General features: G+C 42.5%; 1 protein-coding gene across 1 annotated transcript; it reads right to left on the bottom strand.

Moving 5' to 3' along the window:
• Positions 1 to 343: 343 nt before the first annotated feature.
• On the bottom strand, positions 344 to 5,532 carry LOC117344399. The gene is made up of 2 exons (XM_033907143.1): positions 5,426 to 5,532; positions 344 to 3,007 (listed from the first exon to the last, which is right to left on the bottom strand). The coding sequence occupies exon 2, from the start codon at positions 2,977 to 2,979 to the stop codon at positions 955 to 957; it is 2,025 nt and encodes a 674-aa protein (XP_033763034.1). The 5' UTR covers positions 2,980 to 3,007; positions 5,426 to 5,532; the 3' UTR covers positions 344 to 954.
• Between the last annotated feature and the right edge of the window lie 13,330 nt (positions 5,533 to 18,862).

The raw sequence follows: 18,862 nt of genomic DNA, 5'->3' as shown, positions 1-18,862 counted from the left end.
AGGATATCTAACAGTGTCTTCAGTAATACCAAATATATTTCACGAGTGGGCTAATATTTTGATATTTTTCACGAGTGCGCAGCACGAGTGAAAAATATCAAAATATTAGCCACACGAGTGAAATATATTTGGTATTACTGAAGACACTGTTAGATATTCTGTTTATTACATTTTTTATCAACGAAAAACCTTCCCCGTATGCTAACTAGGCCTACAGCGATCATTTGTAAACAAAAAAAGTAGTTTCCCCTGTCCAGGTGCTGAGATATATGTCGGCTTTTCTGATTGGTCAATTATTTTGGTATTTTCTAATCATTAATTTGATTGGTCAAATCAGCAAAAGTGATATTATCACTTTTATAGAATGAATAATTTTTGATATTTCACTGGTAAAAATGTAATAAATGTATATCTTAAAGAGACTATTTTCTAATCTTCAATGAACATGGAGCAAAAATCCCGACAATATAGATACATGTATCATAAAAAATACCAGTAAAGGCAATTTAAGTTACCAGTGAAATGTGTTACAGCTTTATATGGAGACATGATAGCCGTTGTTAATATGTGCTATGTTTTTTGATGGTAGTCCTGGTATGGAAATATAATTATAATGGAGATTAATGAGATTTGATTTAAATTTCTCAGTATATTCTGACATTCTCAGACATTCTGTGAGTTTAGAATGTAGGAAATTCCAGGTCACCATTACAGAGTAACTGAAAGTTCGTCTTCGTATTTTTTATAGTTGCATCTGGTTAAATAATTTTTTCTGGAGCTAGATCTCAGTCTATATTGTGGATACTTGGGTTAAAAAAATGCTAATTCCTCATGAAGCGTATTTGCATATAAACACAATTGTTTGATTCATTGTTCTTAATTGGAAAGGTAAAATAAGTATCTTTACAAGTGCTTTACAAAGTTCCCTTGAAGGTGTCTGGGTTGGTAAAAAAGTTAATACATCTCGAAGAATTTTACTGTTCCCTGGTTCTTCATACTGACGACAAACTTTTTACCACACACTGCTATCCTGTAAGGGTCGCTCATGTCGACAAGAGATCGGACTTTTCCATGCCTTGAAATTTGAACTATCTTTTCAGAATCGTTGCAGCAAATATACATGTTGCCATCCTGGTCGATGTCAATGCCGGAAGCCCCCGTCAGCAGATCGCCAGCTCTAGCTACCTCGGATATATCGTAATTTCCAACTACACGAAGTATTATGCTTACATCGTCGCACATCGTTGTAAGCAAAATGGTGTTGGTATGGTGATCATAAGCCAGACCCTGGACATATTTGTATGTCCATGCAATTTCCTTTGTGTAATCAGGAGAAATCACTTTGCAGATTTCATTAGATATTGAATCATAAGATGTGGCAAAAACAAGACAGTCTTTGCCTAATGTCAATGCATCGCATTTCTTACCTGCACGAATATCGTTTTCGGTCTGAAGATTTAGTTTCTTTAACGATTCAATCTTGACAAGTGATATGACGCCTTCACTGTGACGAGTAACCGCTACGGTATCCACTTCCTTCATACATATATCGCGACAACAAGATACCTCTTCTTCATCTAGGAGATTTCCATCAACCGAAAACATTTTCAGCTTTTCATTTCCGTTGTCCGATACCAGAATTCGTCCATCCTGTAAATAAACCAATCCGGTTACTTGACAGTCGTTGCTGTCTGACGGGGTTTTAATCTCAATCTCGTGCGTCTCACGTGCTCCTGATAGGGAGAGCGGCAACAGTACACTGGCTTCTACGGGAAAATCGCGTTCTTGACTTGTTGTCTTTAATGAACCTAACGACAAGGCTGACAACAGGTTCTTCTCGTCAGCCCTTTCATTACTTTCGTCTTTTTCATCGTTGTCACTCGTGCTTTGGTTATCGTCCTCGTTTGTTTCGATCTTCTTTTCTTTTTCGTGCGTCAGCCGCCAGGTCAGATATGGTTCTGCTATCTCCTTTACAAGTGTACGACCAGCTTCGATTTCCATCTCCCCTCTCTGAAAGGTGCGAACCATATGCATGTCGTTCTTTATAATGTAATCTGTCTCGGTCAAGCACTTGGTTGTGGTTATGCATCTTTTCATTAATTCGCATTTTCGAATAAGACGATCAAGTTCTTGCTTTTTGTCAACTAGCACAGCACCAACTTCCTCAGATAACGCATTTTGTAGTTTGTCTAGTTGTTTCTCTATTTTCAAACGTAACTCTTTTACGTCATCAAGGAAACCTTCTTTATTCCCGAGAAGAGTCTTAATGTGCTCCTTTAAATCCTTAATGAGCGCTGTGAACGCATCGATAGCATCATTTAATTCGTCCCGCTTGTCTTCGATTTGCGATGGTGATCTCAATTTGTTGACAAAGTCTGAATAATTTTGAACTGCGTCACAACGTCGATGATCTATGGCGATGCATTTTGGGCAGCAAATGCTATGATGGTCCTCACAGATCATATCCACGTCAGTTGAATGTTTGTCACAAAGTTGTGGAGTTGATGGACGGAAGTCACTGTTAATTGGAAGCAGGGTGTCATCTTCCGTAATTAGATCATTTTTCTTACATGACTCACAAAGATATTTATTTGCCTCTTTCCACCAGACTGAAGCCACGATATCGGCCCTCCCCTTTCTATTGCAAGGATTACAGTTGACCTGCTCACATGCACCTCCACCCTCTGTTGTGAGCTTGGTGGTAATTTGGTCGGCTTCAAACAGCATAGCCCACTCATCACGCTTCTGTTTTGGATCTACCGGGCGAGTAACAACACTGCATGCAGGGCAAGTGAAAAACGACTCCTCGTTTGGATCTTGACTTTGATTCAGGATCGATGTTTTCAAGCATTCTTTACAAAAAGAATGTAAACATGGTAAAGACCTTGGACACTTCAGCCTTTGTAAACAAAGCGGACATTCAGCAATGCGTGTCTTAATGCTATCTGATATGACGCCTTCTGATGTTTCGTCTGACATGGTTACTTCGTATTAACAGAAGATCGTCCTGAAATGCAAAATAAAATATGTCAATATATGACATTTATATAAACATTTCATACACAAACACGTGCCTATTAATTCAAATTCAGCCATGCACGTGATATATAAATATAACACATATATGTCGTTTACATGTAAGTGATATTTACATTTTTTGTTCCGACGTGCGTAATCAATCAATCATTATTTGAAGGAATTAAATTACTTATAATTTGATCCCGACAGTTCCCATAGTCATCACCCTAGCTTTCATTTTAGAATGTGACTTACACGTTACCCAGATTTGACTTGGATTTGTTTGGCGGCTGTGGAGATAAAGCAGAAGACGCTTTCTCTTCTGGAGCTCCAGATTTTATTACCCTTGTACATGTACTTTTTAAGGAGTGTCCATGCATAAGTTTAGAATTTTGGTACAGTTATTATTTGGGTAATCTTTGGGTTTTTTCATAACATCCTATAGTCTTTGGCATTAATCCGTGTTACACTAGCAAAGAACATTATTGTACATAAGCTTTTCTAATAGATTTTAACTATTGATTCCATTTTTAGAAAATTATATTTAACCATTTAAAATAACACTATACTTTTTATTTTATCAAGGGTCATAATAAAATAACATCGTAGATTTGTCCCTTAACCGGTGTAGTATGAAAAAATGACCCGGTCAGAAAATATTCCTAAGGCCATTATTGTACGTAGAAATCTTACTTGGGCAACTGTAGAAAAAATGACCAATAGCAACATATCGAACGCGACGACTGCACGTGATAAACGACAGTGCACAAAGACATTAATTGGTACGAATTTGTACGAATCGAGACTACAAACACACAGAGTTTAAAACGAATGACACGACGGATGAAATGAGACTGTACCTTGAGAAAGAGAGACAGAGAGGATGTCTCAAATGTTATCAGGAAAGTGTATGTGGAACAAGGAGGCGATCTCGGAGTTTCCAAACGTGAGTTTACTTATATTATGACATCGAATAAACTGATCAGTAAGTATTCCAGGATTACTACTGAAAAAGATCATGGTGTTGTGGGTACGAGTGTAAAATCTGTCATTGTAGAGAAAACAATCTATCAAACTTCATTCGTTAGGTTTTGGGTCGCCACGGCCGAGTTGTTAAGGTGTTCGACATTTTAGAACTAGCCCTCCTCATCTTGGCCGCGAGTTCTAAGCCCAAGTTTGACAGTTGCCAGGTATCCACTACTCATTTTTTGTTATCCAGCTCATCGTGATTTTGATAGTCTTTTTTATATATAACGCTCTACATCAAATCATTCCTTGTACCATTTAAATCGCCCACAGTGCACTCATTTTCCAGCTGGATGTTAGATCGCACATTTTAGCTTTCGTGCATACATCATGCACAAACAGCAAGTTATGTCGGGTGACACAGTGGCAATGCACTTGCCTTTCACCTAGTCGACCAGGGTTCGATTCCCCGATCGCACATGGAAAGGTATGGGTCACCTGCCTGACCACGTGGGTTTCCCCCGGGTACTCCGTTTTCCTTCCTAGGTAAGACTTTTTCCGCGCTTCCATCAGGACCAACAAGAATGATTGATATAAGTTCATATAACTTGTTTCGCACTTTATTTTTTAACTGACCAAGAGAAAAATCTCTATCAAAGTCAGCAGGACCGGGTAAACGTCGAGTTATCCGAGTTAAACGAGGTCTTCGCGTTAAAATATTTCGGGTTAACAAGGTTTAACTATATCAGAAAAAAACATCAAAAATCCTTTTAAGTAACATTTTCATTTCCAGGAAACTCGTTAACTTTTAAATTATAGGGGGATTTTTTTTTCACAGGGACGAAAAACCGATATTATCGAGGAGGGTCATTTTTCAACGGGCACCGGGGTATGATTTCTACTGTGGAATAATGTTCCCAGGTACTTTTTCTTTACCGGTTTTTTTTTCACGTTAAACCGGCATATGAGAATGCCTTATGGCAGACTACATATCAAAAGGGGTACTAAATTGGGGCAAAACAACATCCCAGGGCACGTACAAGTCTATAGTCAGTAAGGCCAAGTTGCTCGTTAAGTGAATGTTTATATATAACTACATGTATATTGTATACACACAAAGTCACAGCTGGTTAAGTTCATGTACTGCACGAGATCGGTGATGTACATCAAATATTTGCTCTAAATCTTCATAGCCAAATGGAAATTTTTTAAATTATAACGAATAACGACAAATCTAAGCAATATATATACATTGTATTTAAAGATATTCCTGTATACCCTGTGTACAAATCATATGTAATACACACATATATATGTGTTTTCCATTGATGAAATACCCATTTAGAATCATTATCACATGGACACATAAATCACTGGTTTTAGACATTTTGTATAAACTTAATGCCTTGGGAACAAACACCAGAAATATCTTCGTTCTCACCTGAACCGCCTCTCGTCTGTAGCCGGGAGAAATGATGTTTCGCTGATAGACGGTTTTGACAGCTGATCAGGTGGGCGCGGTTCACTCTAACTTGCTGGCAACACAAAATAAAACACGGAACGCGGATTGAAGAATACGGATCATTGCACAAGTCTATATGGTTATAAAACATGCTGATATTAATGCTATAAAATATATATTGGTTAACAAAAATGAAAGTGTTCGTAAAAGCATACGTTACCCTTATTAGAAACTTAATTATCTAAATGATTTATCAAATAAAACTGACACAATGAATATACATTTATATTTTTAAAATATCTGCATGGTAGTTGTGTTTCGGCAAAGTTTTCAGACCTCCTGTTTATAAATATACGACTGTTTGTGTGTGCCCTCTCAGCTTGGCGCGTGACACATCTATTTATTATTTAAGTAAATAAAATTCCAAGTGAATTGTTTTTGTCATAAATGCACACACATGAATATATATAAACTAAATTAAAACAACACATAGACTTAAGCAATAGCGCTTTCGTTTTTGAATATTCATGGTGCTTCATTACAATAAATGCCGAGATCTTTAATGATTGGTAGGTACATGTATTCATGTCTGTTTTTTTCTTTAGGTTTATATTTTGAGATCGAGTTGTCTTTCTTGTTACGTTCATAACTTCTGTTTTGGCAACTCGAACACATTCTACAGTTCTTAAATGAATAGATAGATAAATAAACAAGTAAATAAATAAATAAAGTACCGTTATGTATCATTGTGACGAGGGTGATAAAAGTGATAAGACATATCATGTGTTGTAGATTAATTATGTAGGTATTTGAAGGCTCCCAACCTTACTTGTACAGATTCTTGAAAATGACCAATCACTACATTTCTCAATTGATGAATAGTGCACCCCATACAGGCAGGACGTCATAAACGTACCTGTTGTCCTCATTGTATACATAACTCGTTAGGACTACTGACTATGTAAAGGTATTTCAAACACATATTTAAAAAAAAAAAACATTGATTCATTCAGTATTTACAGCTGACAACATGGAACGAGTAGTCATCAAAACAAAATAATAAAACTTCATCAACTTAAAAGACGAGAAAAGATAAAATGAACGAAGAGTTGACACTGCCGAAAGAAAGGAAAGAATGCCGGAGAAAATACAAAACTAAACCCATCAACAGAAAAACTAAATCGCCAACACAAAAGATGACATGGACCATGCATAACAAGGTCAAATAAAGTTTTGATCACTAATGGCGACTAAAATGAACCCACTGAAGATTCGGCGATATTCTTCCGTGTCACCTATGTAGGGGACATAGATCTGTCCCTATTGTTACACTTGGGATCTGTATTTTTTTCTTATCTGCCACGTGTTGTCCTGATATTGCTCACTGTTCTGTCTCTCTGTACTTTCTTCTATAGATATCTCCTGTACAGCCCCTGGCTCGTGACAGGACGTATGCGGAAGAAAAGAAAAAGAAAAAGTAATTACCCCTCGCCAACACAGTACTTAATGTACTCAACATGCTGCCTCGTACATTGTGTCTAAAATCCGCGCTAGTTATCAAGGACAACATATTGGTCATGACCTGAGCTGATACATATTTTCAAAAGTAAGTATGCTTGTAATACTATCTCAATATTTCTCCTTTATATGTAACCGCTGTAAACTGTAGTGCGTTCTGTGCTGAACGCATTTCATTTTCTCAATTTGAGGACGCATGTTTAGTATTTTTACAGAACCTTGCTAAAGACGAATTTACTTGAACAAATCAACGTATCTTCAAAGATGACCATTTCAGAATAGACCACAAGTAGAGAAACAGCCAACATGACCCCGAACATTATCGACAAACATCGGAGGCTGAAATGTTACGTTGCACAATCGAAAAGAGAAAAAAATGTCATGAATTTAGCGTGGAGTAAACTGTAGGTCAACGATATGGCGATTAAGTTGTAATTTATATCAAAATACAAAACAGAAAAAAAAAGAATTTATTATTTTGATTTCATTATAATTATTCGATGATTTACATGTTTTCAATACACATGTACCCTTGGACATTGAAGTATTGTTCAGATTCAAACTGATAAGTTTGAAATATCTTTAAGGATCTAACCCTAAATGATAGATATTGATTGTATTGCCATTTCTTGATAATGCATGTCTTTTTAAATTCAATGAATAAAATATCAGAGAATCAGATCACGATATTCACCATTAAACTTGCCTATACTTTTCAACAATCTTTCCTCAAAATCCAATTTCGTATGTATTTCTTGTATTGTTCCGCCATACATTGCACCGAAATCGATACATTGTACGAAATCATATTTGAGATGTACGCGGCATCAAAAGCATGTCATTCTTGTTCCTATGACCACATTACAACGTGTCTATGGGAGACTGGAAGCTATCTTATTTGATCGCAAATTTGTATTTTCACTTAAAACTAAAAACAAATTCTGCGTTTGGTTTTCAAAAATCATTAATGACCATTGGCATAGGAACACACGTATGTCTAGTAGGATGACTTTTAAAGTGTCGACCACGTTCAATACATGCGTACACAAGTACCGGCCCGTGCGGGTATCGATTTCTCGTCATGTGATTAGTTTTAAGCAGCAATTCGACCACTTGGGACCCTTGATGTCCGGAAGCTATGCAACAGAGCAAGTAAATCAGACTCCATAACTTGTTTTAGAGTCCTTTTTCATCCTTTATTGTACAGCGTACCAAAACGAAACAAAAGTTTAGTCCAAGTACAGCGAGATAAGAGGAACAGACAGTCACATAAACAGCTCATCTCACAGTATGACAGACCCCCCGGGACCACACAGCATCGACAGGCTTTATATGAAAAATATGAATTCTTGGAAATAAAAATAGGCATATCTGAGAACGGACGGTTTGACGTTGTTGCCTTGCATTAGCGTTGGTCTGGGAACATGTATACACCCAGGGAACGATAAAAAGAGTAAATGTGATAAATTTAATCTATTTTAGAGATCACGGATTGCCAAATAGCTGTGATGGATCTCTGGCACACATGCGGACGCTATCGTTCAGATACACAATGCATATGGTTCCTACAGAAGCAATATTCGTCACGGGACTTCTTGAAAGTAACAGCACCCCATCACCAGTACGTGTAGTACCCTTGGCGTTGTCAAAATCCGGGTGAAAATTCTGGTAAAAAAGGTTTATCATGTACATAACCTGGAAGTTATTGGATTCGGTATACCACCCGAAACATACATTATTGTATGTATATCTATATAGGTTATAACATGTATTTCACCATTGTATTGGTTTCTAAATCCAAAACGTGGGGACTCCCGTTATTACGTTATACTTTGTATATACACATGTTCATCTCTATCTGGCCGACAGTCTTTGGACGGACAGCACTTTCTTCTCTACTCTGGATAAAAAGAATTACAACTGACACCGGAAACACTTATACTTTCGTTGTACCTACTGCCGCTTTGATTTATCTGGGTTTTTTTATTATTATTTTTTAATTTCTACTATTTATTTATTTCATTTTACATTTTCTTTTTTGACGTTCTTTAATAAATATCCCTAACAAGCATCGCTCAGTATGAGGTCAGACGATTCTTTGTTGTCGGCGCTATTGGTAATTCTTTGTATTAGGTTGTTCCGCCATACTAAGCTATAGTAGTTAGGTTTAACCTCGGTTTAAAATGACAAACTAAGCTTACTCTTCCGGAACACCAGGTCCACAACGAAGTATTTTGTTCAGTGATGTAACACAGAGCCCGTACTGGGACAATGGTGTAACACAGAGCCCGTACTGAGACAATGATGTAACACAGAGTCCGTACTGGGACAATGATGTAACACAGAGTCCGTACTGGGACAATGATGTAACACAGAGTCCGTACTGGGACAATGATGTAACACAGACCCCGTACTGGGACAATAATGTAACACAGACCCCGTACCGGGACAATGATGTAACACAGAGCCAGTACTGGGACAATGATGTAACACAGACCCCGTAGTGAGACAATGATGTAACACAGAGTCCGTACTGGGACAATGATGTAACACAGACCCCGTACTGAGACAATGATGTAACACAGACCCCGTACTTGGACAATGATGTAACACAGAGCCCGTACTTGGACAATGATGTAACACAGACCTTGTACTTGGACAATGATGTAACACAGACCTTGTACTTGGACAATGATGTAACACAGACCCCGTACTTGGACAATGATGTAACACAGACCCCGTACTGGGACAATGATGTAACACAGAGCCAGTACTTGGACAATGATGTAACACAGACCTTGTACTGGGACAATGATGTAACACAGAGCCCGTACTTGGACAATGATGTAACACAGACCTTGTACTTGGACAATGATGTAACACAGACCTTGTACTTGGACAATGATGTAACACAGACCCCGTACTTGGACAATGATGTAACACAGACCCCGTACTGGGACAATGATGTAACACAGAGCCAGTACTTGGACAATGATGTAACACAGACCCCGTACTGGGACAATGATGTAACACAGAGCCCGTACTGAGACAATGATGTAACACAGAGTCCGTACTGGGACAATGATGTAACACAGACCTCGTACTGTGACAATGATGTAACACAGACCCCGTACTGTGACAATGATGTAACACAGACCCCGTACTGGGACATGAGCTAGTGACTTGTCACGTGGCCATGCGTCCTACAAGTAGACTACCGTGCCTCCATATATGCGAAATTACATTTTAAATGAATTACATTGTATGACGATTTTTGCCGCAATATCAATGTTTCCCATAATCAAGAAAACTGCAAGATAAAGATTGTAATTCATCAAGATCCTAATGAAGAAAAACAAATGCCTTTGGCTTTTCTGCGATGGAAATATCGAGTTGTTTTCCCCACAGCAAAATAATCATTCAGCAATGCTATATATCAAAAGTACACGAATTTTCCGGGTCAGGTAGAGTTTTGATGATCCTTGGGAAATATAAAATTTCCTTATTACCCGCAGCGATACTCACGCTCCCCAGGTTAAACAATAAACGGGTGTTAACGTCGCGTTAAAATAAACCAAATTTCATAAATTGTTTGATCTATTTGGTAGTTAACGTAATTTTTCGTTTGAAAAGGGTTAGTTATTGCCGAATGATAAGATTGCTAAGAGTCCTCTGTTTTAACGCTCATTAACATGTAAATGCCATGTAGATTGTCGTCCCCATGAGACGGAGCAGACCATCTATTTCCATACAGCGCTTTATGCGGAAAGTGCTGACGTTGTTCAGATGTCAAGAAAAACTATGCCCTAGGAAGTGTGTTTATGTTGTTTGATTTGATAGACGCATTCCTCTCAACGCCATAGACAACGTCATTAAGTCAAACTTCTTTATTTCGAACTTTGATAACTCGAAGGCACTGTTTAACTCGTAATAAAATTATGTTCCGAGAACAAAAATGTTCTATGAAAAATATTCAAATACGCGGTGCATCTCGAATCTCGAGATTCGACTTTATGTATTTGTGAAATATGTATGTATATTCTGAACCAGTCCTTATACTTGTAATACAATTTAATTTATAATTTACCCTACCAGAATGTATTTACGATGCAAAGAACTGTGTTCAGAATACGCACAATTGGTGTCATTTTAAAGCGGAGTTTTCTTGTAGTAGTTTGTGACTACCTCACTGAACAATATGAAGGAGTCCCGTCCAATGCCATCCACAGCAATAATGGAAAAGTGTCTTGCCCTGGCACAAAACCACGACATCATAGGCTGATCCGTTTCTCAACTTTTTGAGAGAAACACGGGGCTCTAATTTCGTGGTTGTCGGAGTCAAGCCTAGTTCGCGGTTGCCCCAGTCGGGCCTAGTTCGTGGTTGCCCCAGTCAGACCTAGTTTGTGTCTGTCCCAGTCAGACCTAGTTTCTGGTGTACCAGTCAGACCTAGTTCAAGGTTGTACCAGTCGGACCTAGTTCGTGTCTGTCCCAGTCAGACTTAGTTCGTGGTTGCCCCAGTCAGACTTAGTTCGTGGTTGTACCAGTCGGACCTAGTTCGTGGTTGCCCCAGTCAGACCTAGTGTACGGTTGTCCCAGTCAGACCTAGTGTAATGTTGTCCCAGTCAGACCTAGTTCGTGGTTGTCCCAGTCAGACCTAGTGTACGGTTGTACCAGTCGGACTTAGTTCGTGGTTGTACCAGTCAGACCTAGTGTACGGTTGTCCCAGTCAGACCTAGTTCGTGATTGTACCAGTCGGACCTAGTTCTTGGTTGTACCAGTCGGACCTGGTTCGTGGTTGTACCAGTCAGACCTAGTTCATGGTTGTCCCAGTCAGACCTAGTGTACGGTTGTACCAGTCAGACCTAGTTCGTGGTTGTACCAGTCAGACCTAGTTCGTGGTTGCCCCAGTCGGACCTAGTTCGTGGTTGTACCAGTCGGACCTAGTTCGTGTCTGTCCCAGTCAGACCTAGTTCGTGGTTGCCCCAGTCAGACCTAGTGTACGGTTGTCCCAGTCAGACCTAGTGTACGGTTGTCCCAGTCAGACCTAGTGTACGGTTGTCCCAGTCAGACCTAGTTCGTGGTTGTACCAGTCAGATCTAGTTCGTGGTTGTACCAGTCAGACCTAGTTCGTGGTTGCCCCAGTCAGACCCAGTGTACGGTTGTCCCAGTCAGACCTAGTGTACGGTTGTCCCAGTCAGACCTAGTGTACGGTTGTCCCAGTCAGACCTAGTGTACGGTTGTCCCAGTCAGACCTAGTGTACGGTTGTCCCAGTCAGACCTAGTGTACGGTTGTCCCAGTCAGACCTAGTGTACGGTTGTCCCAGTCAGACCTAGTGTCCGGTTATCCCAGTCAGACCTAGTGTACGGTTGTCCCAGTCAGACCTAGTGTACGGTTGTCCCAGTCAGACCTAGTGTACGGTTGTCCAAGTCAGATCTAGTGTACGGTTGTCCCAGTCAGACCTAGTGTACGGTTGTCCCAGTCAGACCTAGTGTACGGTTGTCCCAGTCAGACCTAGTGTACGGTTGTCCCAGTCAGACCTAGTGTACGGTTGTCCCAGTCAGACCTAGTGTACGGTTGTCCAAGTCAGACCTAGTGTACGGTTGTCCCAGTCAGACCTAGTGTACGGTTGTCCCAGTCAGAACTAGTGTACGGTTGTCCCAGTCAGACCTAGTGTACGGTTGTCCCAGTCAGACCTAAGTGTACGGTTGTCCCAGTCAGACCTAGTGTACGGTTGTCCCGGTCGGACCTAGTGTACGGTTGTCCCAGTCGGACCTAGTGTACGGTTGTCCCAGTCAGACCTAGTGTACGGTTGTCCCAGTCAGACCTAGTGTACGGTTGTCCCAGTCAGACCTAGTGTACGGTTGTCCCAGTCAGACCTGGTGTACGGTTGTCCCAGTCAGACCTAGTGTACGGTTGTCCCAGTCAGACCTAGTGTACGGTTGTCCCAGTCAGACCGAGTGTACGGTTGTCCCAGTCAGACCTAGTGTACGGTTGTCCCAGTCAGACCTAGTGTACGGTTGTCCCAGTCAGACCTAGTGTACGGTTGTCCCAGTCAGACCTAGTGTACGGTTGTCCCAGTCAGACCTAGTGTACGGTTGTCCCAGTCAGACCTAGTGTACGGTTGTCCCAGTCAGACCTAGTGTACGGTTGTCCCAGTCAGACCTAGTGTACGGTTGTCCCAGTCAGAACTAGTGTACGGTTGTCCCAGTCAGACCTAGTGTACGGTTGTACCAGTCAGACCTAGTTCGTGGTTGTACCAGTCAGACCTAGTTCGTGGTTGCCCCAGTCGGACCTAGTTCGTGGTTGTACCAGTCGGACCTAGTTCGTGTCTGTCCCAGTCAGACCTAGTTCGTGGTTGCCCCAGTCAGACCTAGTGTACGGTTGTCCCAGTCAGACCTAGTGTACGGTTGTCCCAGTCAGACTTAGTGTACGGTTGTCCCAGTCAGACCTAGTTCGTGGTTGTACCAGTAAGATCTAGTTCGTGGTTGTACCAGTCAGACCTAGTTCGTGGTTGCCCCAGTCAAACCTAGTGTACGGTTGTCCCAGTCAGACCTAGTGTACGGTTGTCCCAGTCAGACCTAGTTCGTGGTTGTACCAGTCAGATCTAGTTCGTGGTTGTACCAGTCAGACCTAGTTCGTGGTTGCCCCAGTCAGACCCAGTGTACGGTTGTCCCAGTCAGACCTAGTGTACGGTTGTCCCAGTCAGACCTAGTGTACGGTTGTCCCAGTCAGACCTAGTGTACGGTTGTCCCAGTCAGACCTAGTGTACGGTTGTCCCAGTCAGACCTAGTGTACGGTTGTCCCAGTCAGACCTAGTGTACGGTTGTCCCAGTCAGACCTAGTGTCCGGTTATCCCAGTCAGACCTAGTGTACGGTTGTCCCAGTCAGACCTAGTGTACGGTTGTCCCAGTCAGACCTAGTGTACGGTTGTCCAAGTCAGACCTAGTGTACGGTTGTCCCAGTCAGACCTAGTGTACGGTTGTCCCAGTCAGACCTAGTGTACGGTTGTCCCAGTCAGACCTAGTGTACGGTTGTCCCAGTCAGACCTAGTGTACGGTTGTCCCAGTCAGACCTAGTGTACGGTTGTCCCAGTCAGACCTAGTGTACGGTTGTCCCAGTCAGACCTAGTGTACGGTTGTCCCAGTCAGAACTAGTGTACGGTTGTCCCAGTCAGACCTAGTGTACGGTTGTCCCAGTCAGACCTAAGTGTACGGTTGTCCCAGTCAGACCTAGTGTACGGTTGTCCCGGTCGGACCTAGTGTACGGTTGTCCCAGTCGGACCTAGTGTACGGTTGTCCCAGTCAGACCTAGTGTACGGTTGTCCCAGTCAGACCTAGTGTACGGTTGTCCCAGTCAGACCTAGTGTACGGTTGTCCCAGTCAGACCTGGTGTACGGTTGTCCCAGTCAGACCTAGTGTACGGTTGTCCCAGTCAGACCTAGTGTACGGTTGTCCCAGTCAGACCGAGTGTACGGTTGTCCCAGTCAGACCTAGTGTACGGTTGTCCCAGTCAGACCTAGTGTACGGTTGTCCCAGTCAGACCTAGTGTACGGTTGTCCCAGTCAGACCTAGTGTACGGTTGTCCCAGTCAGGCCTAGTGTACGGTTGTCCCAGTCAGACCTAGTGTACGGTTGTCCCAGTCAGACCTAGTGTACGGTTGTCCAAGTCAGACCTAGTGTACGGTTGTCCCAGTCAGAACTAGTGTACGGTTGTCCCAGTCAGACCTAGTGTACGGTTGTACCAGTCAGACCTAGTTCGTGGTTGTACCAGTCAGACCTAGTTCGTGGTTGCCCCAGTCGGACCTAGTTCGTGGTTGTACCAGTCAGACCTAGTTCGTGGTTGTCCCAGTCAGACCTAGTTCGTGGTTGCCCCAGTCAGACCTAGTGTACGGTTGTCCCAGTCAGACCTAGTGTACGGTTGTCCCAGTCAGAACTAGTGTACGGTTGTCCCAGTCAGACCTAGTTCGTGGTTGTACCAGTAAGATCTAGTTCGTGGTTGTACCAGTCAGACCTAGTTCGTGGTTGCCCCAGTCAAACCTAGTGTACGGTTGTCCCAGTCAGACCTAGTGTACGGTTGTCCCAGTCAGACCTAGTGTACGGTTGTCCCAGTCAGACCTAGTGTACGGTTGTCCCAGTCAGACCTAGTGTACGGTTGTCCCAGTCAGACCTAGTGTACGGTTGTCCCAGTCAGAACTAGTGTACGGTTGTCCCAGTCAGACCTAGTGTACGGTTGTCCCAGTTAGACCTAGTGTACGGTTGTCCCAGTCAGACCTAGTGTACGGTTGTCCCAGTCAGACCTAGTGTACGGTTGTCCAAGTCAGACCTAGTGTACGGTTGTCCCAGTCAGACCTAGTGTACGGTTGTCCCAGTCAGACCTAGTGTACGGTTGTCCCGGTCGGACCTAGTGTACGGTTGTCCCAGTCAGACCTAGTGTACGGTTGTCCCAGTCAGACCTAGTGTACGGTTGTCCCAGTCAGACCTAGTGTACGGTTGTCCCAGTCAGACCTGGTGTACGGTTGTCCCAGTCAGACCTAGTGTACGGTTGTCCCAGTCAGACCTAGTGTACGGTTGTCCCAGTCAGACCGAGTGTACGGTTGTCCCAGTCAGACCTAGTGTACGGTTGTCCCAGTCAGACCTAGTGTACGGTTGTCCAAGTCAGACCTAGTGTACGGTTGTCCCAGTCAGACCTAGTGTACGGTTGTCCCAGTCAGACCTAGTGTACGGTTGTCCCAGTCAGACCTAGTGTACGGTTGTCCAAGTCAGACCTAGTGTACGGTTGTCCCAGTCAGACCTAGTGTACGGTTGTCCCAGTCAGAACTAGTGTACGGTTGTCCCAGTGAGACCTAGTGTACGGTTGTCCCAGTCAGACCTAGTGTACGGTTGTCCCAGTCAGACCTAGTGTACGGTTGTCCCAGTCAGACCGAGTGTACGGTTGTCCCAGTCAGACCTGGTGTACGGTTGTCCCAGTCAGACCTAGTGTACGGTTGTCCCAGTCAGAACTAGTGTACAGTTGTCCCAGTCAGACCTAATGTACGGTTGTCCCAGTCAGACCTAGTGTACGGTTGTCCCAGTCAGACCTAGTGTACGGTTGTCCCAGTCAGACCTAGTGTACGGTTGTCCAAGTCAGACCTAGTGTACGGTTGTCCCAGTCAGACCTAGTGTACGGTTGTCCCAGTCAGACCTAGTGTACGGTTGTCCCAGTCAGACCTAGTGTACGGTTGTCCCAGTCAGACCTAGTGTACGGTTGTCCCAGTCAGACCTAGTGTACGGTTGTCCAAGTCAGACCTAGTGTACGGTTGTCCCAGTCAGACCTAGTGTACGGTTGTCCCAGTCAGACCGAGTGTACGGTTGTCCCAGTCAGACCTAGTGTACGGTTGTCCCAGTCAGACCTAGTGTACGGTTGTCCCAGTCAGACCTAGTGTACGATTGTCCCAGTCAGACCTAGTGTACGGTTGTCCCAGTCAGACCTAGTGTACGGTTGTCCCAGTCAGACCTAGTGTACGGTTGTCCCGGTCGGACCTAGTGTACGGTTGTCCCAGTCGGACCTAGTGTACGGTTGTCCCAGTCAGACCTAGTGTACGGTTGTCCCAGTCAGACCTAGTGTACGGTTGTCCCAGTCAGACCTAGTGTACGGTTGTCCCAGTCAGACCTAGTGTACGGTTGTCCCAGTCAGACCTAGTGTACGGTTGTCCCAGTCAGACCTAGTGTACGGTTGTCCCAGTCAGACCTAGTGTACGGTTGTCCCAGTCAGACCTAGTGTACGGTTGTCCCAGTCAGACCTAGTGTACGGTTGTCCCAGTCAGACCTAGTGTACGGTTGTCCCAATCAGACCTAGTGTACGGTTGTCCCAGTCAGACCTAGTGTACGGTTGTCCCAGTCAGACCTAATGTACGGTTGTCCCAGTTAGACCTAGTGTACGGTTGTCCCAGTCAGACCTAGTGTACGGTTGTCCCACTCAGACCTAGTGTACGGTTGTCCCAGTCAGACCTAGTTCGTGGTTGTCCCAGTCAGACCTAGTGTACGGTTGTCCCAGTCAGACCTAGTTCGTGGTTGTCCCAGTCAGACCTAGTGTACGGTTGTCCCAGTCAGACCTAGTGTACGGTTGTCCCATATGATGAGCTATAAGAGTCGCGGACTCTGCAAAACTCCTACATCGGTACCGATACCTTGTCGCCATCCCAAGGTGTTGATCTGGTACAAATAAAATGTGATGGGTTTGAACCATCGACTTTCTTCGCGTATTAACGCGAAAATAAATCTCAGGCGAAATACATGTGATTTACAGTATTACATTCGTCTAGTATTCCATATATGATTTATAAAATCAGTCAATACATTCAACACAACATTAACACTTGAGTACGATCCTCTAGATGTGTACAGTTAATCACTTTAAAATGTACGTATGGAATAGTATAGACTCAAATCAACACTTCATCCCTTAGAATCGTGAAGTTGGCTGTACTGTACCTGGAGTAGGCGGATCTCAACTTGTATTGACATTTGCTACATGTACATGTTACATATGTCCTCTTTGAACAATCCAGCGAATACCCAATGGCGATCCCAATTACTCACACAGTTTAAAGGGTACACCCAATATGTTATTTCATCATGATTCAAAGATCACTGTAAAAGACTTAGAGCGTCTGAACTCAATACAAATGACCAAGGCATTAAGGCATTCATTCAAAATACATGCGAGGCTTAAGATTGTGTCTGCCTCAGGCAGTATCCTCTCAAGCCCCACCTGCTATCGGAAGTTACCACGCCGAGACAAGTTCCTCGAACTGACTTTTCATCTCCAATGCATAACTTTTCCTGTCGGAAGCATCAGATGGACAGCTCTTGTCTAAAGGTCAAGGGGTCACGAGACGCAGACTTACTTCTTTGAGAATCATGTACCGATTAGTACGAAAGGTATATTTATTGATGTGTTTGCCAATAGTACAGACGAGATTACATCGAGATTACAAAGAGATTACCGTTGCAAGCATTAAACATTTTATCAGTGTTATTTAGCGGTAAGAAAAAACGATAATGTCAATTTTCAAATATTTGAACATCAATTGGCTGTTACTAAAATGACAATTGTCAAGGAAAGCACTGTAAAATGTCTCAAGTTTCGTAGGAACAATATTGTATCCAATATTTCTCGATTTGGACGACTAATATAGATGTCGCATGTCACATTTAAGCAAATGAATAATTAGCCAATTATAGAACTGATCTGTACAGATATAGCCTCTGTTGTGTATTATTAGGATGCGATATATATTGATATTATATTCTGTTGTATCGGTCAATGGGAGAAGCAATATGTCAATAGTATAATCTTGGTTCGGTTAGCTTGTGTCGATAATGTAGATACGCATGTGAAGTAACATGTAAAAACCGGAAGTGCAACAACATGTGTTTCCTGTTAGTTTCTCGTGATCACTTGAGGTATGATAGTTTTGTCACAAAACACAACACAATATATATCTATGAACTAATGTCCCTTACTTCAAAATACACAAAAAGGATATCATATTCTATATGGTGGAAGCGATGTCCATTTAAGGATTGAATCTTGATTTGGTCGATTTCATGGAGTCATGAATTGAGTTGCTCTTGAGACAAATACAACATGAACTGCTTGATAAACGCAACACTTATTTCCATTATGATCGGAACATGAAATCTGCATCTAGATTTATTGTGTTGTACACCATGTGACCTTATTCAGTACCAAGTTTGGTAAATGTTTTTTTTATAATGGATCTGAAGCAAACAATTTAATATTGGCGAAGCCGCAGTCGCCGCTGCAAAAGTAACACCAAAGTCTCGCGTTCGTCAAGGATGGAAAGACATGATACCACAGTTCGACCAATCAGTAAGTGTATCATTTGCTTTGTA

The sequence above is a fragment of the Pecten maximus genome, chromosome 15 (assembly GCF_902652985.1).
Source record: "Pecten maximus chromosome 15, xPecMax1.1, whole genome shotgun sequence".
Classification (NCBI taxonomy): Eukaryota; Metazoa; Mollusca; class Bivalvia; order Pectinida; family Pectinidae; genus Pecten; species Pecten maximus.
Note: the sequence above shows the minus strand (reverse complement) of the source record. Positions and strands in the feature narration are given on the sequence as shown.

Excerpts from the sequence above, each read along its gene's own strand:
- LOC117344399 (XM_033907143.1), bottom strand. The coding sequence starts at position 2,979 with ATGTCAGACGAAACATCAGAAGGCGTCATATCAGATAGCATTAAGACA.